The 27025-nt window shown below is 41.7% G+C and overlaps 1 protein-coding gene across 2 annotated transcripts in view; it reads right to left on the bottom strand.

The window, feature by feature from the left end:
* map1ab (microtubule-associated protein 1Ab) overlaps positions 1–23628 on the bottom strand; it is a 95733-nt gene extending 72105 nt beyond the window's left edge. The window contains exons 1-2 of one of the 2 annotated variants that reach the window (XM_036969193.1): positions 23438–23628; positions 10530–10631 (exon numbers count right to left, since the gene is read on the bottom strand). In XM_036969193.1, coding sequence (XP_036825088.1) covers positions 10530–10631; positions 23438–23507 — 172 coding nt within the window. In that variant the 5' untranslated portion in view covers positions 23508–23628. The remainder of the gene's footprint in view (positions 1–10529; positions 10632–23437) is intronic. The other variant, XM_036969192.1, reaches the window with a different exon arrangement.
* Between the last annotated feature and the right edge of the window lie 3397 nt (positions 23629–27025).

The raw sequence follows: 27025 nt of genomic DNA, 5'->3' as shown, positions 1-27025 counted from the left end.
GTAGCTGAGGGGTGGGGTTAAGGTGATAGATGGGATGGACTGAGAGTAGCTGAGGGGTGGGGTTAAGGTGATAGATGGGATGGAGTGAGAGTAGCTGAGGGGTGGGGTTAAGGTGATATGTGGGATGGACTGAGAGTAGCTGAGGGGTGGGGTTAAGGTGATAGATGGGATGGACTGAGAGTAGCTGAGGGGTGGGGTTAAGGTGATAGATGGGATGGACCGAGAGTAGCTGAGGGGTGGGGTTAAGGTGATAGATGGGATGGACTGAGAGTAGCTGAGGGGTGGGGTTAAGGTGATATGTGGGATGGACTGAGAGTAGCTGAGGGGTGGGGTTAAGGTGATAGATGGGATGGACTGAGAGTAGCTGAGGGGTGGGGTTAAGGTGATATGTGGGATGGACTGAGAGTAGCTGAGGGGTGGGGTTAAGGTGATAGATGGGATGGACTGAGAGTAGCTGAGGGGTGGGGTTAAGGTGATAGATGGGATGGACTGAGAGTAGCTGAGGGGTGGGGTTAAGGTGATAGATGGGATGGACTGAGAATAGCCATGGACATTGATTTTTAGTCCAGGACAATACTTCATCTGTTTCCGGGAAATCAGTCCCTGGGTGTTTTTCATCGACTCTGAGCAACATGATCCCATTAAATATATCTGTAGTGTTGAATTCCCCTCCCCATCCAATGCCATTGATCTGCGCTGTAGCCGAATGCAATCCATAGCCCCAGTCCTTCTCTCTACCTACCCCCCCATCCCCAGCCCTTCTCTCTACCTACCCCCCCATCCCCAGCCCTACTCTCTACCTACCCCCCCATCCCTGGCCCTCCTCTCTACCTACCCCCCCACCCCCAGCCCTTCTCTCTACCTACCCCCCCATCCTAGCCATCCCTGGCCCTCCTCTCTACCTACCCCTCATCCTAGCCATCCCTGGCTGGGTTTGGTGGCCTCACTCAACCCCTATCTGCCTGGAGGACCTGCATGCAGACATGATGTAATGCAGAGGTGGTCTAAGATTAAAACAACACACTAAGCTATACACAACACCGTATGGGACCACTCTTTATTGTGCCAGTGTTTCAACCCAAGAATAAACCCATTTAGTTAAGAGCATAAATATTGACTTAAAATACTTTTTCTGGACATCCAGAAACTGCAAAGCCACTGGCTTGGTTGCATGTTCAGACTATTCAGCATTTATTCAGTTTCTGCAAATGGATCAATAAAATACAAGTCAAAAGTTAAGTGTAAAACCTAGCTGAATGTTAAACACAAAATAGAGAGAGGTGACAGTATGGTCCATTAACTCATCATTACTAGTGTATCAAGGCCAGTTTGTCGCTTCTATTGAAGTAAATCAGTGATAAATTGCTTGTAAACATATCATAGTTCCCTTGGACTGAAACCATTTTTTAAAAATGTTTGTTTATTCACATTCAATCACAGTAAATATCTAAATTTTTATGAGATACATAAAGGACGGCTGAACCCCAAAAAAAGACAACTTCTCTGGTTGAAAATGGCCCATATGGCATCAATAGGCTCCCGAGTGGCGCAGTGGTCTAAGACACTGCATCTCAGTGCAAAAGGTGTCACTGCAGTACCTGGTTCAAATCCAGGCTGCACCACATCTGGCTGTGATTGGGAGTCCCATAGTGTGGTGCAAAATTGGCCCGAGGTAAGATTTTTTTTCTTAACTGACTTGCCTAGTTATAACATTTATTTTTTTTAAGATAGTAGTCAGAAACATCTGTAGTCCTAAAACTGACAAAAAAAAATTAAAAGTAAGATAAATTTAGACATAATGTTAGTATTTTCCAAAACAGAATTTTGTGAGATTTAACGATTCGAAGACTTCACCGTTATCATTGGGTTGGATCAAGATTTAAGTAATGCCCACAAAACACGGGAACGTTGCCTAGCAGCACCCAAATCAATCAAATCACAGCTGCATCCAATCATAGCAGCAGAATCAACCCATGAGACAATGAACCAGACATGGCTACAATACATCATCCCCAACGTTATGTTAAAGAACCAGACATGGCTACAATACATCATCCCCAACGTTATGTTAATAAAGAACCAGACATGGCTACAATACATCATCCCCAACGTTATGTTAAAGAACCAGACATGGCTACAATACTTCATCCCCAACGTTATGTTAAAGAACCAGACATGGCTACAATACATCATCCCCAACGTTATGTTATAGAACCAGACATGGCTACAATACATCATCCCCAACGTTATGTTATAGAACCAGACATGGCTACAATACATCATCCCCAACGTTATGTTATAGAACCAGACATGGCTACAATACATCATCCCCAACGTTATGTTAATAAAGAACCAGACATGGCTACAATACATCATCCCCAACGTTATGTTAAAGAACCAGACATGGCTACAATACATCATCCCCAACGTTATGTTAATAAAGAACCAGACATGGCTACAATACATCATCCCCAACGTTATGTTAAAGAACCAGACATGGCTACAATACTTCATCCCCAACGTTATGTTAAAGAACCAGACATGGCTACAATACATCATCCCCAACGTTATGTTATAGAACCAGACATGGCTACAATACATCATCCCCAACGTTATGTTATAGAACCAGACATGGCTACAATACATCATCCCCAACGTTATGTTATAGAACCAGACATGGCTACAATACATCATCCCCAACGTTATGTTAATAAAGAACCAGACATGGCTACAATACATCATCCCCAACGTTATGTTAAAGAACCAGACATGGCTACAATACATCATCCCCAACGTTATGTTATAGAACCAGACTTGGCTACAATACATCATCCCCAACGTTATGTTATAGAACCAGACATGGCTACAATACATCATCCCCAACGTTATGTTAAAGAACCAGACATGGCTACAATACATCATCCCCAACGTTATGTTAATAAAGAACCAGACATGGCTACAATACATCATCCCCAACGTTATGTTAAAGAACCAGACATGGCTACAATACATCATCCCCAACGTTATGTTATAGAACCAGACATGGCTACAATACATCATCCCCAACGTTATGTTATAGAACCAGACATGGCTACAATACATCATCCCCAACGTTATGTTAAAGACCCAGACATGGCTACAATACATCATCCCCAACGTTATGTTAATAAAGAACCAGACATGGCTACAATACATCATCCCCAACGTTATGTTAAAGAACCAGACATGGCTACAATACTTCATCCCCAACGTTATGTTAAAGAACCAGACATGGCTACAATACATCATCCCCAACGTTATGTTATAGAACCAGACATGGCTACAATACATCATCCCCAACGTTATGTTATAGAACCAGACATGGCTACAATACATCATCCCCAACGTTATGTTATAGAACCAGACATGGCTACAATACATCATCCCCAACGTTATGTTAAAGAACCAGACATGGCTACAATACATCATCCCCAACGTTATGTTAAAGAACCAGACATGGCTACAATACATCATCCCCAACGTTATGTTATAGAACCAGACATGGCTACAATACATCATCCCCAACGTTATGTTAAAGAACCAGACATGGCTACAATACATCATCCCCAACGTTATGTTAAAGAACCAGACATGGCTACAATACATCATCCCCAACGTTATGTTAATAAAGAACCAGACATGGCTACAATACATCATCCCCAACGTTATGTTAAAGAACCAGACATGGCTACAATACTTCATCCCCAACGTTATGTTAAAGAACCAGACATGGCTACAATACATCATCCCCAACGTTATGTTATAGAACCAGACATGGCTACAATACATCATCCCCAACGTTATGTTATAGAACCAGACATGGCTACAATACATCATCCCCAACGTTATGTTATAGAACCAGACATGGCTACAATACATCATCCCCAACGTTATGTTAATAAAGAACCAGACATGGCTACAATACATCATCCCCAACGTTATGTTAAAGAACCAGACATGGCTACAATACATCATCCCCAACGTTATGTTAATAAAGAACCAGACATGGCTACAATACATCATCCCCAACGTTATGTTAAAGAACCAGACATGGCTACAATACTTCATCCCCAACGTTATGTTAAAGAACCAGACATGGCTACAATACATCATCCCCAACGTTATGTTATAGAACCAGACATGGCTACAATACATCATCCCCAACGTTATGTTATAGAACCAGACATGGCTACAATACATCATCCCCAACGTTATGTTATAGAACCAGACATGGCTACAATACATCATCCCCAACGTTATGTTAATAAAGAACCAGACATGGCTACAATACATCATCCCCAACGTTATGTTAAAGAACCAGACATGGCTACAATACATCATCCCCAACGTTATGTTATAGAACCAGACATGGCTACAATACATCATCCCCAACGTTATGTTATAGAACCAGACATGGCTACAATACATCATCCCCAACGTTATGTTAAAGAACCAGACATGGCTACAATACATCATCCCCAACGTTATGTTAATAAAGAACCAGACATGGCTACAATACATCATCCCCAACGTTATGTTAAAGAACCAGACATGGCTACAATACATCATCCCCAACGTTATGTTATAGAACCAGACATGGCTACAATACATCATCCCCAACGTTATGTTATAGAACCAGACATGGCTACAATACATCATCCCCAACGTTATGTTAAAGACCCAGACATGGCTACAATACATCATCCCCAACGTTATGTTAATAAAGAACCAGACATGGCTACAATACATCATCCCCAACGTTATGTTAAAGAACCAGACATGGCTACAATACTTCATCCCCAACGTTATGTTAAAGAACCAGACATGGCTACAATACATCATCCCCAACGTTATGTTATAGAACCAGACATGGCTACAATACATCATCCCCAACGTTATGTTATAGAACCAGACATGGCTACAATACATCATCCCCAACGTTATGTTAAAGAACCAGACATGGCTACAATACATCATCCCCAACGTTATGTTAAAGAACCAGACATGGCTACAATACATCATCCCCAACGTTATGTTAAAGAACCAGACATGGCTACAATACATCATCCCCAACGTTATGTTATAGAACCAGACATGGCTACAATACATCATCCCCAACGTTATGTTAAAGAACCAGACATGGCTACAATACATCATCCCCAACGTTATGTTAAAGAACCAGACATGGCTACAATACATCATCCCCAACGTTATGTTATAGAACCAGACATGGCTACAATACATCATCCCCAACGTTATGTTAATAAAGAACCAGACATGGCTACAATACATCATCCCCAACGTTATGTTATAGAACCAGACATGGCTACAATACATCATCCCCAACGTTATGTTATAGAACCAGACATGGCTACAATACATCATCCCCAACGTTATGTTATAGAACCAGACATGGCTACAATACATCATCCCCAACGTTATGTTAATAAAGAACCAGACATGGCTACAATACATCATCCCCAACGTTATGTTATAGAACCAGACATGGCTACAATACTTCATCCCCAACGTTATGTTAAAGAACCAGACATGGCTACAATACATCATCCCCAACGTTATGTTAAAGACCCAGACATGGCTACAATACATCATCCCCAACGTTATGTTATAGAACCAGACATGGCTACAATACATCATCCCCAACGTTATGTTATAGAACCAGACATGGCTACAATACATCATCCCCAACGTTATGTTAAAGAACCAGACATGGCTACAATACATCATCCCCAACGTTATGTTATAGAACCAGACATGGCTACAATACATCATCCCCAACGTTATGTTATAGAACCAGACATGGCTACAATACATCATCCCCAACGTTATGTTAATAAAGAACCAGACATGGCTACAATACATCATCCCCAACGTTATGTTAAAGAACCAGACATGGCTACAATACATCATCCCCAACGTTATGTTAATAAAGAACCAGACATGGCTACAATACATCATCCCCAACGTTATGTTAAAGAACCAGACATGGCTACAATACTTCATCCCCAACGTTATGTTAAAGAACCAGACATGGCTACAATACATCATCCCCAACGTTATGTTATAGAACCAGACATGGCTACAATACATCATCCCCAACGTTATGTTATAGAACCAGACATGGCTACAATACATCATCCCCAACGTTATGTTATAGAACCAGACATGGCTACAATACATCATCCCCAACGTTATGTTAATAAAGAACCAGACATGGCTACAATACATCATCCCCAACGTTATGTTAAAGAACCAGACATGGCTACAATACATCATCCCCAACGTTATGTTATAGAACCAGACATGGCTACAATACATCATCCCCAACGTTATGTTATAGAACCAGACATGGCTACAATACATCATCCCCAACGTTATGTTAAAGAACCAGACATGGCTACAATACATCATCCCCAACGTTATGTTAATAAAGAACCAGACATGGCTACAATACATCATCCCCAACGTTATGTTAAAGAACCAGACATGGCTACAATACATCATCCCCAACGTTATGTTATAGAACCAGACATGGCTACAATACATCATCCCCAACGTTATGTTATAGAACCAGACATGGCTACAATACATCATCCCCAACGTTATGTTAAAGACCCAGACATGGCTACAATACATCATCCCCAACGTTATGTTAATAAAGAACCAGACATGGCTACAATACATCATCCCCAACGTTATGTTAAAGAACCAGACATGGCTACAATACTTCATCCCCAACGTTATGTTAAAGAACCAGACATGGCTACAATACATCATCCCCAACGTTATGTTATAGAACCAGACATGGCTACAATACATCATCCCCAACGTTATGTTATAGAACCAGACATGGCTACAATACATCATCCCCAACGTTATGTTATAGAACCAGACATGGCTACAATACATCATCCCCAACGTTATGTTAAAGAACCAGACATGGCTACAATACATCATCCCCAACGTTATGTTAAAGAACCAGACATGGCTACAATACATCATCCCCAACGTTATGTTATAGAACCAGACATGGCTACAATACATCATCCCCAACGTTATGTTAAAGAACCAGACATGGCTACAATACATCATCCCCAACGTTATGTTAAAAAACCACACTTGTTCTTTATAAATGTTGCTAGTTTGAATCCCCTAGCCAGCAAGGTGACACTTTGACTGACACTGGCTGGGACCCCAGTCTCTCCGAGGGTGTTTCATGGAGAACTGGGATAAGCAAAATACACATTTCCAATTCACACATGCGTATTAACACAGACTTGTAGATGTGTGAAATATAACAATATATAACAATATATAACAATATGACAACCCACCGAATTATTATTATTATTATTATTATTTCAACCGTCATTCCTTTAGCCAGTCATAGATAGTACAGTGGCTCCTCAACTACAGAGATAACTACAGAGAACTCAAATAGAGAGATAATCTACTACAGAGAACTCCACTACAAAAATAAATCAGATACAGAGAACTCAACTACAGAGATAATCTACTACAGAGAACTCAACTACAGAGATAACTACAGAGATAACTCAACTACAGAAAACTCAACTAGAGAGATAATCTACTACAGAGAACTCAACTACAGAGATAACTACAGAGATAACTCAACTACAGAGAGAACTCAACTGCGGTGAGTGAAGAGGAACAAACAACCATAACTGCCAAGGAAGGATATAACAAACATCAAACACACCCACATCAAACCACACCCCCACGACACAAATCGTTCCCTTTTTTTCTTAATGAGGACAAAAACCCTGCCGAAATCAATGAGTTCGCCCCCCCCCCCCCCCCCCCCTCCCCTTTTAGCGCAATGGTCCTCGGAGACTGGATCGCTAAGAAAATATCGACTTTAGATCAAAGCTGCCAATACAAGCAGTGCTCAAGGTCTCTGATAGAGGAGAGGGCTTTTATGTAGCACAATGTCAGTGTGTATTTATGACGACACCTTTTAGAGCCACATGGAAAAACCCGGAAGGGACGGTCCAAAATAAATGTTACACCACTAAAAATAATCATTTTTATAAGATGGGACATTCTCTGGATGTGTCTTTCTCTTGACAAAATGCTGCGTCATTTCTGCTGGCTTCGATATAGCTCAGCACTTACTGTCAGTGCATTGTTGCAATGTATCCTATAGTTTCTTATTTACAGCGTGTGTACGTGTGTGTGTGTGCGTAATACAGAGGCTATGGGATAGCAGTCAAGCCCCTTGGCTGCTATGTAGAAGTTTTCAATCACCATCGCAGGAGGGGTGTGTGTGTGTGTGTGTGTGTGTGTGTGTGTGTGTGTGTGTGTGTGTGTGTGTGTGTGTGTGTGTGTGTGTGTGTGTGTGTGTTTGTGTGTGTGTGTGTGTGTGTGTGTGTGTGTGTGTGTGTGTGTGTGTGTGTGTGTGTGTGTGTGTGTGTGTTTGTGTGTGCGTAATACAGAGTACCAGTCAAGCCCCCTGGATGCGATGTAGAAGTATCAATCACCATCATAGTTTCCTATTTACCGTGTGTGTGTGTGTGTGTGTGTGTGTGTGTGTGTGTGTGTGTGTGTGTGTGTGTGGTTTAGGACACGTGTGGTTTATGTGATCTTTGAGCAATGAATTCAGACTGCATTGAAATACTGTGCCTTGAGATCATAATATGTATATTCCTACTGTAGCTGTGGAGAATGAATCAGAAATCCTTTGATGACCCCTTAATCTTTAAAAAAAAAAACATATATTCTGAGTTACTGTACATTGTGGATTCTCCTCAGATGGATCAAGAGGTCCATATTGAAAACTGATGTAAAATGCAAAGGCCACAAAAGATAAGAAAATTACATTTCATTTCAAATTGATTAAATTTAGGTTTTTGGTCACTGGCTTACACACAATACCCCATAATGTCAAAGTGGAATTATGTTTTTCAATAAAAAATAATTAAAAATAATTAAAAATGAAAAGCTGAAATGCCTTGAGTCAATAAGTATTCAACCCCTTTGTTATGGCAAGCTTAAATAAGTTCAGGAGTAAAACTTCTCTTAAGTCGCATAATAAGTTGCATTGACTCACTCTGTGTGTTTAATAGTGTTGAACATGATTTTTGAATGACTACCTCATCTCTGTACCCCACACATACAATTTACCTGTAAGGTCCCTCAGTCGAGTGAGTCCAGCAGGTGACTTTAAAACATTTACAGAGTTGAAGGGTTGTGCCAGGAGAAAAGTGAGGATGGATCAACAACACTGTAGTTACTCCACAATACCTTAACCTTATTGACAGAGGGAAAAGAAGGAAGCCTGTACAGAATATAACATGCATCCTGTTTGCAATAAGGCACTAAAGTTTAAAAAAAAATGTTGCAAAGCAATTCACTTTTTGTCCTGAATATGAAGTGTGATATTTGGGGCGAATCCAACACAACACATTGCTGAGTACTACTCTCTAAATCTTCAAGCATAGTGGTGGCTGGATCATGTTATGGGTATGCTTGTAATCGTTAAGGACTAGGGAGTTTTTCAGGATACAAAATAAACGGAATGAAGCCAAGCACAGGCAAAATCCTAGAGGAAAACCTGGTTCAGTCTGCTTTCCAACAGACAATGGGAGATTAATTCACCTTTCAGCGGGACAATAACCTGAAACACAAGGCCAAATCTACACTGGAGTTGCTTACCAAGAAGACAGCGAATGTTCCTGAGTGGCCGAGTTACAGTTTTGACTTAAATGTGCTTGAAAATCTATGGCAAGACCTGAAAATGGTTGTCAAGCAACGATCAACAACCAATTTAACAGCGCTTGAAGAATTACAATAATCAATTTTAAATTCAGGCTGTAACACAAACAAAATGTGGAATAATATTACAAAACGTTTATGGACCACGCCATGTATGTCATTAAATTGTTATTTAAAAATAAACCTTACTGACCTTACAGTCTCAAACCCCAGGCCATCCTAGTATTGTGTTCAAAAGCTCATTTTTATCTGATAAAGACACATGAGTGCGTTAATAATTTTATCATCGTGACTTATCAGTAAAGAAATACATCTTCCCCTCAATCCTCATTGGATTTAGTCACCTGACAAGTCTGGATGGGTGAAAGCATTTGAGTAGTGCTAGAAACATCTCATATGTGTGTGAAGGTGGAAGGACTCTACAGAGTAACTCAACTCATCTTGCACCAGACTACTGTACCTGAAGTAATATGGAAGACATCATCTTATTTACTCGGACATTAACTCTTGTCACTAGGTGTTAAGAGCCTGGGTCTGGTTCTAAACTCCTATGTCATTGTCATTGTTTGTTGTGACAAAAAACCATAGGAGTTGGCAAGGTAGAACAAACAGAATCTGGGACCAGGCTAGTTCGAAAAAGGGCCCATTATAGTCCAACGTTGTCCTGTGTGTGTGTGTGTGTGTGTGTGTGTGTGTGTGTGTGTGTGACGTCCCAGGACCCAGGTTTGACTGACCTCTAACCTCTGCGGAGAACTGTGCGGAGTGACGCGTCACAAACAGCTGCAGCTGATGGTCCAGATCACATGACTTGAGGCTGACGTCCCAGGAGCGGATCCCTGGTATAACAAGACAGAAGAGGGTGATGTTACATTAAAGGATAAGTTGGCTATTTAAAAACCTTACTGTTAAACTGTAATGCATTGTTTACTTTTCCTTAAACCGACACTAATAACTTCAATGGACGTGATGAGGGCAACCGTTCAACAGTGGCCCATACTGTACTTAAGTGGCGAGAAACCATTTAAAATGAATTTGTAAAATACTAAACTTCCATTTGAGTATTTCTCATTATCTGCAGATCTTGTGCGAGGGCACATGGACAAGAAGTCGGAGAAAGGAAATTGGAAAACAGCGTCTTTTAAATCTCTAAATCTGTATTATTTTAAATATTTCCATGTGAATTCTTTTCTTCTCCATTTCATGGAAGACTTCATTTCTCCAAGATGTAATTTAACCCCAGTTGACACTGTATGGAATTTGAATTAATAAAAAGTTGGTCTAGACAGCTATTATGTTTTCTATAATATGGAGAAAAAAATATATATATATATATTTTTACAAATGTACCGGACCAGGGTAGCCTAGTGGTTAGAGTGTTGGACTAGTAACTGGAAGGTTGCAAGTTCAAACCCCTGAGCTGACATGGTACAAATCTGTCGTTCTGCCCCTGAACAGGCAGTTAACCCACTGTTCCTAGGCCGTCATTGTAAATAAGAATTTGTTCTTAACTGACTTGCCTAGTTAAATAAAGGTAAAATAAAAAAATAATTAAAAAAAATTGGTCATTTGAGTTTACCTCAAAATAACTGTCAGAATCATGATGAGATTACAACAATAGGGCATTATAATGGGGGTCATATGCTTATGACAAGGCTTACAATATAACGGCATCGTAACGCATTATACATACCTTGATGTCTATTACTGAAACAGACTGATTATTAAGGAGCAACAGGTTTAGTACAAGCTGAACATTTCTAAGCCATGTTCCTGGGGGGGTCATGCATGCTTATAACAAGTCTTACAATGCATTATAACTGCATCATAACACATTATACCTGGGTTTAAATTAACTTATTACCAGAACAGACACACTGATTTAAAGAGTAAGCAAAACAATTCTCATTAATGTTCCAGTCAACTTCCTCATTTCCAACCCCACAATAGAGAGAGCCTTTGTCAGATTGGATTTGAGTGAAGATTCTCAGGAGTTCAGAGAGAAACCCGCGTCAGATGTCATTCAACAGGGCCTTTAGCAGCAGGAGAAGCCTGTCTCTGATCCTATTCAACAGGGCCTTTAGCCGCAGGAGAAGCCGGTCTCTGATCCTATTCAACAGGGCCTTTAGCCGCAGGAGAAGCCTGTCTCTGATCCTATTCAACAGGGCCTTTAGCCGCAGGAGAAGCCTGTCTCTGATCCTATTCAACAGGGCCTTTAGCCGCAGGAGAAGCCTGTCTCTGATCCTATTCAACAGGGCCTTTAGCCGCAGGAGAAGCCTGTCTCTGATCCTATTCAACAGGGCCTTTAACCGCAGGAGAAGCCTGTCTCTGATCCTATTCAACAGGGCCTTTAGCCGCAGTAGAAGCCGGTCTCTGATCCTATTCAACAGGGCCTTTAGCCGCAGGAGAAGCCTGTCTCTGATCCTATTCAACAGGGCCTTTAGCCGCAGGAGAAGCCTGTCTCTGATCCTATTCAACAGGGCCTTTAGCCGCAGGAGAAGCCTGTCTCTGATCCTATTCAACAGGGCCTTTAGCCGCAGGAGAAGCCTGTCTCTGATCCTATTCAACAGGGCCTTTAGCCGCAGGAGAAGCCTGTCACTGATCCTATTCAACAGGGACTTTAGCCGCAGGAGAAGCCTGTCTCTGATCCTATTCAACAGGGCCTTTAGCCGCAGGAGAAGCCTGTCTCTGATCCTATTCAACAGGGCCTTTAACCGCAGGAGAAGCCTGTCTCCGATCCTATTCAACAGGGCCTTTAGCCGCAGTAGAAGCCGGTCTCTGATCCTATTCAACAGGGCCTTTAGCAGCAGGAGAAGCCTGTCTCTGATCCTGTTCACTGGTGGATACTCTGTCTGAGTCTGGGATAGGAGATGAATATAATTTCCTTTCCTCCACCCCCTTATCCTCCTATCTCCCCATGCCTCAATAAGAAGAGGATGACTGTACTTTGGTTATTTTGTATTTTTTCCAGCTTCTGTTTTTCTTCACTGAGAGAGAGAGAGAGAGGGAGAGGGAGAGGGAGAGAGAGAGAGAGAGAGAGAGCGAGATGTTCCCCGTTGCAGACGAGTACGGTCTATTCTCAGAAATGCTGAGTCACTGATTCTGGTAAAGGCCTCAATGCTCCTTGCTCAAAATTGTATTTTGTGTTTGGACTGACAAAACCCTTCTCAAAGATGTGACAACTGCATCGATCATTATGACAGACAACTTGACATGTCTAAAATGTAATTTCCTGGACAAAAGAGAGAGAGAGAGAGAGAGAGAGAGAGAGAGAGAGAGAGAGAGAGAGAGAGAGAGAGAGAGAGAGAGAGAGAGAGAGAGAGAGAGAGAGAGAGAGAGAGAGAGAGAGAGAGAGAGAGAGAGAGAGAGAGAGAGAGAGAGAGAGAGAGAGAGAGAGAGAGAGAGAGAGAGAGAGAGAGAGAGAGAGAGAGAGAGAGAGAGAGAGAGAGAGAGAGAGAGAGAGAGAGAGAGAGAGAGAGAGAGAGAGAGAGAGAGAGAGAGAGAGAGAGAGAGAGAGAGAGAGAGAGAGAGAGAGAGAGAGAGAGAGAGAGAGAGAGAGAGAGAGAGAGAGAGAGAGAGAGAGAGAGATCACTCAATAGTCGTAGGAAAACTGTGTTCAGGAGAGCTCTCATACCACCCTGCATCCCACTGCTGGCTTGCTTCTGAAGCTAAGCAGGGTTAGTTCTGGATGGGAGACCACATGCTGCTGGAAGTGGTGTTGGAGGGCCAGCAGGAGGCACCATTGAAGAGGTCCGGAGAAGTGGTTGACTATAAACTCATTACAGTAATTCATTTGCTTCTAATTTATGTCATACAAACTTATCAGACACCAATTCACCCAACTAGAAAATTATACTACTAAGTTAGTAATGATCAACTAATTAATACAGTGCATTTGGGAAGTATTCAGACCCCTTCCCCTTTTCCACATTTTGTTACGTCACAGCCTTGTTCTGAAATTGATTAAATAAAACACGTTCCTCATCAATCTACACACAATACCCAATCATGACAAAGCGAAAACAGGTTATTCAAATTTTTAGCTAATGTATTAAAAATAAAAATGGATTCCTTATTAGCATAAGTATTCAGACCCTTTGCTATGACAATCGAAAATTGAGCTCAGATGCATCCTGTTTCCATTGATCATCCTTGAAATGTTTCTATAACTTGATCGAAGTCCACCTGTGGTAAATTAAATTGATTGGACATGATTTGGAAAGGCACACACCTGTCTATATAAGGTCCCACAGTTGACAGTGCATGTCAGAGCAAAAGCCAAGCCATGAGGTCAAAGGAATTGTCAGTAGAGCTTGGAGACAGGATTGTGTCGAGGCTCAGATCTGGGGAAGGGTACCAAAACATTTCTTCAGCATTGAAGTTCCCCCAGAACACAGTGGCCTCCATCATTCTTAAATGGAAGAAGACTCTTCCTTGAGCTGGCCGCCCGGAAGGCCGCCCCTTCTCGGGGGAGAAGGGCCTTGGTCAGGGAGTTGATCAAGAACACGATGGTCACTCTGACAGAGCTCCAGAGTTCTTCTGTGGAGATGGGAGAACCTTCCAGAAGGACAACTATCTCCGCAGCACTCCCCCAATCAGGCCTTTATGGTAGAGTGCCACTCTTCAGTAAAAGGCACATGACAGGCACATGACAGCCGCTTGGAGTTAGCCAAAAGGCACCTAAAGGACTCTCAGACCATAGGAAACAAGACCTGGCACCATCCCTACGGGGAAGTGTGGTGGTGGCAGTATCGTGCTGTGGGGATGTTTTTCAGCGGCAGGGACTGGGAGACTAGTCAGGATCGAGGGAAAGATGAACGGAGCAAAGTACAGAAAGATCCTTGATGAAAACCTGCTCCAGAGCGCTCAGGACCTCAGACTGGGGCGAAGGTGGACCTTCCAACAGGACAACGACCCTAAGCATACAGCCAAGACAACACAGGAGTGGCTTCGGGACAAATTTTTTTGTTGTCTTTTTTAAAAATGTAATCTTTATTTAACTAGGCAAGTCAGTTAAGAACACATTCTTGTTTACAATGATCGCCTACCAGAAGGCAAAAGACCTCCTGCGGGGACGGGGGCTGGGATTAAAATGTTTAAATAAAATAAAAATATAGGACAAAACACACAGCACAACAAGAGAGACACCACAACACTACATAAAGAGAGACCTAAGACGACAACATAGCATGGCAGCAACACAACATGACAAAAACATGATAGCAACACATGGCAACAACATGATAGCAACACAACATGGCAACAACATGATAGCAACACATGGCAACAACATGATAGCAACACAACATGGCAACAACATGCTAGCAACACAACATGGCAACAACATGATAGCAACACAACATGGCAACAACATGATAGCAACACAACATGGCAACAGCACAACTTGCTAGCGGCACAAAACATGGTGTTTATGATTGAGTCTTTGAATGAAGAAATGGAGACAAAACGGTCCAGTTTGAGTGTTTTTTGCAGCTCGTTTCAGTTGCTAGCTGCAGTGAACTGAAAAGAGGAGTGGCCCAGGGATGTTTGTGCTTTGGGGAACGGGTGTTGTATGTGGAGGATGAGGGCTGCAGTAGGTATCTCAGTTAGGGGGGAGTGAGGCCTAAGTTTCCTTCCTTGAGTGACCCAGACAAAGCCCAGACTTGAACCCGTTTCAACATCTCTGGAGAGATCTGAAAATAACTGTACAGCGACGTTCACCATCCAACCTGACAGAGCTTAAGAGGATCTGCAGAGAAGAATGTGAGAAACTCCCCAAATACAGGTGTGCCGAGCTTGTAGCGTCATACCCAAAAAGACTCAAGGCTGTAATTGCTGCCAAAGGTGCTTCAACAAAGTACTGAGTAAAGGGTCTGAATACTTATGTAAATGTGATATTTCCGTTTTATAATTTGTATCAATTTGCAAAAAATTCAAAAAATCTGTTTTTGCTTTGTCATTATGGGTTGTTTTGTGCAGAGTGATGAGGAAAACACATTTGTTAATCCATTAACAAGTCAAGGGGTCTGAATAATTTCCGAAATGCACTGTACATGCTTAGTAATACCTCAAACATGTTCCGCATCCATCCACGTTCCCCAAGTGTTACCAAATGAATAATGCAGGGCAAGTTCTGCACAGAACCCCTGTAAATCTGTGTGGAGGGAGGGCACACAGTGCCATACAGAAGGTGGTTGAGAAATCCTGTGAGGACGAAGGGTAGAGAATACAAAATGGGGATTCTATGTTCGCATCGTGTCCGAGGAGTGGAGAAAGCTGGGGGAGCCCACATTCTCAATTACACTGACAAGGGGTAATTTTCCATGATGCTGTCTGCCTCCCGTCTGCCTCTCTGGCTCTAGTTCTGGCTAAGCTAGTGTGTGAGCCAGGCTATATATCTTCTCATGACACTTTGTTTTTTGTGGAACATGCCTCATAAGCTCATACAGAACATGTTTCAGACGTTTGATTAGTAGGTTATTCCCTATATCACCTTGTGCCTGTTTATTAACATGACATTTGCTGTTCCCTGAACTAGTCTATGTTCAGTGGTGTAGTGGAGGGTATACGCCGTGTCAATTAATAGGGTTGATGGAACAGATCGGAATGTTTCGCCTTAACAGATCGGAATGTTTCGCCTTAACAGATCGGAATGTTTCGCCTTAACAGATCGGAATGTTTCGCCTTAATAGATCGGAATGTTTCGCCTTAACAGATCGGAATGTTTCGCCTTAACAGATCAGAATGTTTCGCCTTAACAGATCAGAATGTTTCGCCTTAATAGATCAGAATGTTTCGCCTTAACAGATTGGAATGTTTCGCCTTAATAGATCGGAATGTTTCGCCTTAACAGATCGGAATGTTTCGCCTTAACAGATTGGAATGTTTCGCCTTAATAGATCGGAATGTTTCGCCTTAATAGATCGGAATGTTTCGCCTTAACAGATCGGAATGTTTCGCCTTAACAGATTGGAATGTTTCGCCTTAACAGATCGGAATGTTTCGCCTTAACAGATCGGAATGTTTCGCCTTAACAGATCGGAATGTTTCGCCTTAACAGATTGGAATGTTTCGCCTTAACAGATTGGAATGTTTCGCCTTAATAGATCGGAATGTTTCGCCTTAACAGATCGGAATGTTTCGCCTTAACAGATTGGAATGTTTCGCCTTAATAGATCGGAATGTTTCGCCTTAACAGATTGGAATGTTTCGCCTTAACAGATCGGAATGTTTCGCCTTAACAGATTGGAATGTTTCGCCTTAATAGATCGGAATGTTTCGCCTTAACAGATCGGAATGTTTCGCCTTAACAGATTGGAATGTTTCGCCTTAATAGATCGGAATGTTTCGCCTTAACAGATCGGAATGTTTCGCCTTAACAGATTGGAATGTTTCGCCTTAACAGATCGGAATGTTTCGCCTTAATAGATCGGAATGTTTCGCCTTAACAGATCGGAATGTTTCGCCTTAACAGATCGGAATGTTTCGCCTTAACAGATTGGAATGTTTCGCCTTAATAGATCGGAATGTTTCGCCTTAACAGATCGGAATGTTTCGCCTTAACAGATCGGAATGTTTCGCCTTAACAGATCAGAATGTTTCGCCTTAATAGATCGGAATGTTTCGCCTTAACAGATCGGAATGTTTCGCCTTAACAGATTGGAATGTTTCGCCTTAATAGATCGGAATGTTTCGCCTTAACAGATCGGAATGTTTCGCCTTAACAGATTGGAATGTTTCGCCTTAATAGATCGGAATGTTTCGCCTTAACAGATTGGAATGTTTCGCCTTAACAGATCGGAATGTTTCGCCTTAACAGATTGGAATGTTTCGCCTTAATAGATCGGAATGTTTCGCCTTAACAGATCGGAATGTTTCGCCTTAACAGATTGGAATGTTTCGCCTTAATAGATCGGAATGTTTCGCCTTAACAGATCGGAATGTTTCGCCTTAACAGATTGGAATGTTTCGCCTTAACAGATCGGAATGTTTCGCCTTAATAGATCGGAATGTTTCGCCTTAACAGATCGGAATGTTTCGCCTTAACAGATCGGAATGTTTCGCCTTAACAGATTGGAATGTTTCGCCTTAATAGATCGGAATGTTTCGCCTTAACAGATCGGAATGTTTCGCCTTAACAGATCGGAATGTTTCGCCTTAACAGATCAGAATGTTTCGCCTTAATAGATCGGAATGTTTCGCCTTAACAGATCGGAATGTTTCGCCTTAACAGATTGGAATGTTTCGCCTTAATAGATCGGAATGTTTCGCCTTAACAGATCGGAATGTTTCGCCTTAACAGATTGGAATGTTTCGCCTTAATAGATCGGAATGTTTCGCCTTAACAGATTGGAATGTTTCGCCTTAACAGATCGGAATGTTTCGCCTTAACAGATTGGAATGTTTCGCCTTAATAGATCGGAATGTTTCGCCTTAACAGATCGGAATGTTTCGCCTTAACAGATTGGAATGTTTCGCCTTAACAGATCGGAATGTTTCGCCTTAACAGATCGGAATGTTTCGCCTTAACAGATCGGAATGTTTCGCCTTAATAGATCGGAATGTTTCGCCTTAACAGATCGGAATGTTTTGCCTTAATAGATCGGAATGTTTCGCCTTAACAGATTGGAATGTTTCGCCTTAATAGATCGGAATGTTTCGCCTTAACAGATTGGAATGTTTCGCCTTAACAGATCGGAATGTTTCGCCTTAACAGATTGGAATGTTTCGCCTTAATAGATCGGAATGTTTCGCCTTAACAGATCGGAATGTTTCGCCTTAACAGATCGGAATGTTTCGCCTTAACAGATCGGAATGTTTCGCCTTAACAGATCGGAATGTTGATCAACTATTATTTCTTCACATTTTAGGCAAAGACATGTACACACAATGTTCCAAAATGCAATGTGCAGGAAAACACAGTTCGAAAATGCAGTTTCATGGACAGAGGTGGAAATATCTGTTAGAAAGGGGGGGGGGGGGGGGGGGGGTCTAAAGATGCAACAACTATCATGGGTTGCTAATATGACTGGGATAATGATGTTAGACAATGAAAGTAAGATAGATAGATAGAACAGGAGAACGCATAATGAGGAAGTCTGTATAAAAAAAAATTTGCCTCCACGTTTCCATGGTAGGATTTTGGATATAGGCTACTTTGAAGCAATGTAAGACATGCTTCATACCTCATAATATGAAGTAAAACATCCAGGTTTCAAACAATTAAGGAACAGGAAAAATATAGCGATGGTAATGATAGACCTAACTGTTTTCTGGTAGACGGAAATACTTTCCCAAAATCCTTCTCTATTAAACGTTAACTAGCTGCAAAGTAGCCTACCTGCCAGAATGATATCATGTCGTGCCATTAATCCGCCCCCATCACCTCATGTTTCAGCATGATCATGCACGGCCCCATGTTGCAAGGCCCTGTACACAATTCCTGGAAGCTGAAAATGTCCCAGTTCTTCCATGGCCTGCATATTCACCAGCTCAATATTTATCCATTGAGCACGTTTAGGATGCTCTGGATTGACGTGTGTTCCAGTTCCCGCCAATATCAAGCAACTTCGAGCAGTCAATGAAGGAGTGAGATAACATTCAACAGACCACAATCAACAGCCTGATAAGCTCTATGTGAAGGAGATGTGTCGCGCTGCATGAGGCAAATGGTGGTCACACCAGATACTGACTGGTTTTCTGATCCACACTCCTACCTTTTTTTTAAGTTACACTACATGACCAAACATTGACGCGAGGGACTTGCTTCCATTCACCCTCAAGAGCATTAGTGAAGTCGGGTGCTGATGTTGAGCGATAAGGCCCGGCTCGTAATCGCCGTTCCAATTCATCCCAAAGGTGTTCGATGGGGTTGAGGTCAGGGCTCTGTGCAACCCAGTCAAGTTCTTCCATACCGATCTCGACAAACAATTTATGTATTATGGACCTCGCTTTGTGCACAGGGGTATTGTCATGCTGAAACAGGAAAGGACCTTCCCCAAACTGTTGCCACAAAGTTGGAAGCACAGAATCGACTCTAGAATGTCATTATATGCTGTAGAGTTAAGATTTCCCTTCACTGGGACTAAGGGGACCTGGGGACTGAACCATGAAAAACAGCCCCAGACCATTATTCCTCCTCCACCAAACTTTACAGTTGGAACTATGCATTGGGACAGGTAGTGTACTCCTGGCATTGGACTGCCGGATGGTGAAGCGTTATTCATCACTCCAGAGACAATGTAAACACCTAGCATATTTCACACCATGTAAACCCCTAGCATATTTCACACCATGTAAACCCCTAGCATATTTCACACCATGTAAACAAACACCTAGCATATTTCACACCATGTAAACCCCTAGCATATTTCACACCATGTAAACACCTACCATATTTCACACCATGTAAACACCTAGCATATTTCACACCATGTAAACACCTAGCATATTTCACACCATGTAAACACCTAGCATATTTCACACCATGTAAACACCTAGCATATTTCACACCATGTAAACAAACACCTAGCACATTTCATTCACACCATGTAAACACCTAGCATATTTCACACCATGTAAACACCTAGCATATTTCACACCATGTAAACACCTAGCATATTTCACACCATGTAAACAAACACCTAGCACATTTCATTCACACCATGTAAACACCTAGCATATTTCACACCATGTAAACCCCTAGCATATTTCACACCATGTAAACAAACACCTAGAACATTTCATTCACACCATGTAAACACCTAGCATATTTCACACCATGTAAACACCTAGCATATTTCACACCATGTAAACAAACACCTAGCACATTTCACACCATGTACACAAACGCCTAGCATATTTCACACCATGTAAACAAACACCTAGTACATTTCATTCACACCATGTAAACACCTAGCATATTTCACACCATGTAAACACCTAGCATATTTCACACCATGTAAACAAACACCTAGTACATTTCATTCACACCATGTAAACACCTAGCATATTTCACACCATGTAAACATCTAGCATATTTCACACCATGTAAACAAACACCTAGTACATTTCATTCACACCATGTAAACACCTAGCATATTTCACACCATGTAAACACCTAGCATATTTCACACCATGTAAACAAACACCTAGTACATTTCATTCACATCATGTAAACACCTAGCATATTTCACACCTTGTAAACACCTAGCATATTTCACACCATGTAAACACCTAGCATATTTCACACCATGTAAACACCTAGCATATTTCACACCATGTAAACACCTAGTACATTTCATTCACACCATGTAAACACCTAGCATATTTCACACCTTGTAAACACCTAGCATATTTCACACCATGTAAACACCTAGCATATTTCACAACATGTAAACACCTAGCATATTTCACACCATGTAAACAAACACCTAGCACATTTCATTCACATCATGTAAACACCTAGCACATTTCATTCACATCATGTAAACACCTAGCATATTTCACACCATGTAAACACCTAGCATATTTCACATCATGTAAACACCTAGCATATTTCACACCATGCAAACACCTAGTACATTTCATACCATGTAAACAAACACCTAGCATATTTCATTCACATCATGTAAACACCTAGCATATTTCACACCATGTAAACACCTAGCATATTTCATACCATGTAAACAAACACCTAGCATATTTCATACCATGTAAACAAACACCTAGTACATTTCATTCACACCATGTAAACACCTAGCATATTTCACACCTTGTAAACACCTAGCATATTTCACACCATGTAAACAAACACCTAGCACATTTCATTCACACCATGTAAACACCTAGCATATTTCACACCATGTAAACAAACACCTAGCACATTTCATTCACACCATGTAAACACCTAGCATATTTCACACCATGTAAACACCTAGCATATTTCACACCATGTAAACAAACACCTAGCACATTTCATTCACACCATGTAAACACCTAGCATATTTCACACCATGTAAACACCTAGCATATTTCACACCAGGTAAACAAACACCTAGCACATTTCATTCACACCATGTAAACACCTAGCATATTTCACACCATGAATGTGTTCCAAATGGCATCCTATTGGACCCTGCTCAAAAGTAGTGCACTATAAAGGGGATATGGTGCCATGTAGGACATAGGCCATGTGTCAGAAAACACTGGACAATTTGTACCCAACTATCTATCATCCATTTGTACCCAACTATCTATCATCCAGCATGCCTTTTTAGCTCATATTGAAGATTTTTCCATACTGTACGTGCAACAATTGGCATTGCCCTGGGCTACCTTGATACAGAAAGAACATGACAGCTATGGTTTTCAACAAGACAACAGCATTACTGTATTTAACTGAACATCATGTTGAATGCTTTAGTGCAACGGATGACTCATTATTAATGAGGGCAATGTCCCAGGAGTTTGGCACAGTGCATTTGTAACAAGCACAAGCAGTTAAGTCTACGGATTTTTCCCCTTCGTGGTCAATTTAGGCTTCCATATTGTTGTTGTTTTTGTATCACACCATTGCTGAGAATGTGTGCAACTGTTTTCTTCCTGTAGCAGGCCCTCTCATGGCAGGCTACATGTGAGTTATTACAGTCTGGTCTCATAGACTAGACGTAACATAGTAAATGTATACCCGGGATTCTCAAATGAGTATGATGTGTTACGTTGGTATGGTTACATAAGACAGAAGTTTACTTAAGGCAAAAACAAAAGGAGGGTGGGCGTATAACGCGAACATCTAGCAACCCAAAGGTTGCAGGTTTGAATCTCATCAGGGACAACTTCAGCATTTTAGAGAATTAGAAACTTTGCCACTACTTAGCATGTTAGCTCATCTTTCCCCTAACCCTAACCCTTTTAGCTAACCCTTCCCCCTAACCCTCACCTTTAATTCTAACCCTAACCATAACCCCTAGCTAACGTTAGCCAACTAGGAATACGTAATATATCATACGTTCTGCAAATTCGTAACATATTGTACGAATTGCAAATAGTAACATATCATACGAAATGGATGATGGACATCCACAAAATAATACATACCATACGAAATGTAACATGTCATATTAAATGGAGTGTCTCGGTATTTATGTACAGAATAACACGAAATGCTCTGAGACCATGTTGGTTAGGATCATGGAAATACATGGGGTAGAAAAAGGCTACATACTATGTTGGAGGTTTTATAAAACAACCATACGTTTTCTGGGAATCCATGAGACTTGCCTGTTTGTGACCCTAATTGAAAAACGAATAAATGTATAGATTTTTTCATCAAAGAATTACAGAATCCCTTGTAATTATCAAACGAATGTGAAACGTGTAGGCAAGGCTCCACAACATTTTCGTTCCACTAAAAAGTGGCGTAGTAGGCTATTCGTTCGTTCAAAACTGCTGATTCAATATGCCTGATGCGTCATTTTTTTCTCATTAGGAAACCGGTCGCACATTCTTCATATCTTTCAATTGCATCATATACATTTCAATCCGTTCTATGTTATCATTTTTATAGGTATATATTGGAGGTTATGCATGCGGGTTTTACAGAAGTCGTGTGTAACAGTGAGACTCGTTGAAGTTGCCTACTCACCCCGCTCTAAGTGGTCTCTGGCGCGTTGCAGCTGGTGGTCTGTCGCTATCTCTCCGATCACTATGAGCATGTAGTAGTTCCCTTGGCTGAAAGGGGGTCCTCGGCACCGCTTCTCTCCAAGGTCCTGAATTCGCTTCTCGGACCCCAGCCGCGAGCTGCTCTCTTCCTCCAGCACTGCCGTGAGCGGACCTCTAGCCGGGATCTCCATGGCAACACCCCAGCGAGCAGACGCCGGGGACGGTTCTATCTCCATGACAACTTCCACAAGCACGGAGTGTGCGGCGGAAAGGTTGGAGGAGGGCTAGCAGGGCTATTAGAACGTTCACTTTTGGAGCCATTTACTTCCATTTGATTGGCCGAAAGGCCCATGTAGCAGGATGATGTCACATATTGAGCTATCGGGCATGTCCAAAGGGTAGGACCTTGATTTTGGAAACGGTGAGCCCCCCCCCCCCAAAAAATGTATGATTAGCTTGAAATCTCAAAAGTAAATTGTAAATACCAAAATACCAATGGGCTGACTTCTGCAGCCTCTCAAAGTTTATTTTCAGTAGCTTACAGCCTATTCTGAGAACAACACACACACACACACACACACACACACACACACAGATCAAATAACATTTTAGCAGTTTGGCAAAGTGTGTTTGTGTTAGCCTCTGCCCAAATTGGCAGATTAAGGATTAAGGTAGTATGTTACCAGTCTAATACCAAAGCCATGGTAAACTGCTGATTCCCCTTCTGAAATTTGCACATTTCTCAGACAGTTTGGCGATGCCAGTCTGAGCCAGTTTGAGTGCCGAAAAAAAACGCAAGAGAGGGAGGATCTCTGTGGCAGCAAGCTACTCGTATACGCTGTTTTATTTATATATATAATGAAACACAGATCGCTGTTATATCTCTTCCTATCTATCTATCTATCTATCTATCTATCTATCTATCTATCTATATATATATATATATATATATATATATATATATGTATATTATCATTAGTATGATATCATATATGTACTGTATATTCACGTCGCCAAATAATTGTTTAAAACACACTGTTTTGCAATGAAAATCTACAGTAGCCTCAACAGCACTCTGTAGGATAGCACCATGGTGTAGCCGGAGGACAGATAGCTTCCGTCCTCCTCTGGGTACATTGACTTCAATACAAAACTTAGGAGGATCATGGTTCTCAGCCCCTTCCATAGACTTACACAGTAATTTTGACAACTTCTGGAGGACGTCCTCCAACTTATCAGAGCTCTTGCACCATGAACTGACATGTTGTCCACCCAATCAAAGGATCATAAGCTACAGCTAGCTAGCACTGCAGTGCATAAAATGTGGTGAGTAGTTGACCATAGTTTTGAACAAAATAATTTCTTACAAAATCAGGAGAAGCAGCAGAGTGAGAGACCTGTCTATTTTTTTAGCTAGCTAATGCACCTAGCTAATTTAGCCGACTCAAATACCCGGCTCAAACAGAAAGGAATGCTATTTATGTTAGCTTGCTGGATATGGCTATCCAACACTGGAACTCATCCAAGTCATGGTAAGCTTTCAATTATATGATTTTTTTTCCACCGGTGCCCGCCATTTTAACTGCTAAACTGCTTGCTGTACACTGTATTTCATGATTGTAGCGGCTTTACTAACGTTTTAGTCCTAGTAGCTATGTTGATGATGTAGGCTCTGTGTAGTGGTTAGCTCCGAGACAGGATGGTGTCAAGGCACAGATCTGGGGAAGGGTACATTTCTGTCTCCAAGAACACAGTGGCCTCCATCATTATTAAATGGAAGAAGTTTGGAACCACCAAGACTCTTCCTAGAGCTGGCCGCCCAGCTAAAATCTGAGCAATCGGGGGAGAAGGACCTTGATCAGGGAGGGGACCAAATGTATTTAATCAATTTTAGAATAAATCTATAAAGTAAAAAATTGTGGAAAAAGTCAAAGAGTCTGTATACTTTCCGAAAACACTGTATGTCTTCCTCAACAAGGACTGGCCGCCCAGGTAAAATCTGAGCAATCGGGGGAGAAGGACCTTGGTCAGGGAGGGGACCAAGAACCCCATGGTCACTTCTGACAGAGCTCCAGAGTGCCTCGGTGGACATGTGCAAACCTTCCAGAAGGACAAGCATCTCTGCAGCACTCCACCAACCGGGCCTTTATGGTAGAGTGGCCAGATGGAAGCCACTCCTAAGTTACAGGCACATGACAGCCCGCTTGGAATTTGCCAAAGGCACCTAAAGGACTCTGAGACCATGAAAACATGATTCTCTGGTCTGATGAAACCAATATTGAACTCTTTGGCCTGAATGCCAAGCGTCACGTCTGGAGGAAACCTTGCACCATCCCTACGGTGAAGCATGGTGGTGGCAGCATCATGCTGTGACGATGTTTTTCAGTGGCAGGGACTGGGAAACTAGTCAGGGTTGAGGGAAAGATGAACAGAGCAAAGTACAGAAAGATCCAAAGCGCTCAGGACCTCAGACTGGGGCAAAGGTTCACCTTCCAACAGGACAATGACCCTAAGCACACAGCCAAGAAAACACAGGAGTCGTTTATGAATGTCCTTGAGTGGCCCAGCCAGAGCCTGGACTTGAACCCAATCAAACCTCTCTGGGTCTGAATACTTATGTAAATGTGATATTTCAGTTTTTTATTTTTAATACATTTGCAAAAATGTCATTATGGTGTGTGGTGTGTAAATTGATGAGGGAAAATGTTTTATTTAATACATTTTCGAATAAATCTATAAAAGTAAAATATTGTGGAAAAAGTCAAAGAGTCTGTATACTTTCCGAATACACTGTATGTCTTCCTCAACAAGGACTATCCGGAGGCTGTGTGCCAGAAGAGAAAATAACTTATCCCAGCTATGCAATCTGCCACAGCGCGTGGGGACATTGCTTACGGCCGCTATGACAGGCTCATTTTACACCCTCCCTCCCAAAAGCCTCGAAGGGATGAGAGAGCTAAGCCTATGGGTTCATAGATTCAACCCTGCAGCGCACGCACACACACACACACACACACACACACACACACACACACACACACACACACACACACACACACACACACACACACACACACACACACACACACACACACACCAATTGATTGATGGACTGCTGAATGTATATTTTTTTTTATCTTGCTTTGTTTGCTCTTTTATATATTATGTCTATATCTGATAAGCTATCCAGGAAAGGGCTGACAATAGCCCATATGTATATATGTAGCCTTAGGAATAAGGTTCATGAAATGAATAACTTGCTAACATCAGATAACATTCATATATTAGCCATTTCTGAGACTCACTTAGATAATTAATTTGATACAGCAGTAGCATCTATAGAAGAGACATGAATTATTATGGGGGAGGTGTTGCTGTATATATCCAGAGCCATATCCCTGTAATGCTTAGAGAAGAGCTTTAGTCAAGTGTTATTGTTGTGGTTGCAGTGTTGTGGTTGCAGGTTCCCTTGGCACATCTAAAGCCTTTTCTTTTGTTGTGTTGCTATAGGCCACCAAGTGCTAACAGTCTGTATCTAAATAATGTGTGAAATGTTTGATAGTGTATGTGA

This window comes from Oncorhynchus mykiss, chromosome 30 (assembly GCF_013265735.2).
Source record: "Oncorhynchus mykiss isolate Arlee chromosome 30, USDA_OmykA_1.1, whole genome shotgun sequence".
NCBI classification, from domain to species: Eukaryota; Metazoa; Chordata; class Actinopteri; order Salmoniformes; family Salmonidae; genus Oncorhynchus; species Oncorhynchus mykiss.
This window is presented reverse-complemented; position numbering and strand designations above follow the sequence as displayed.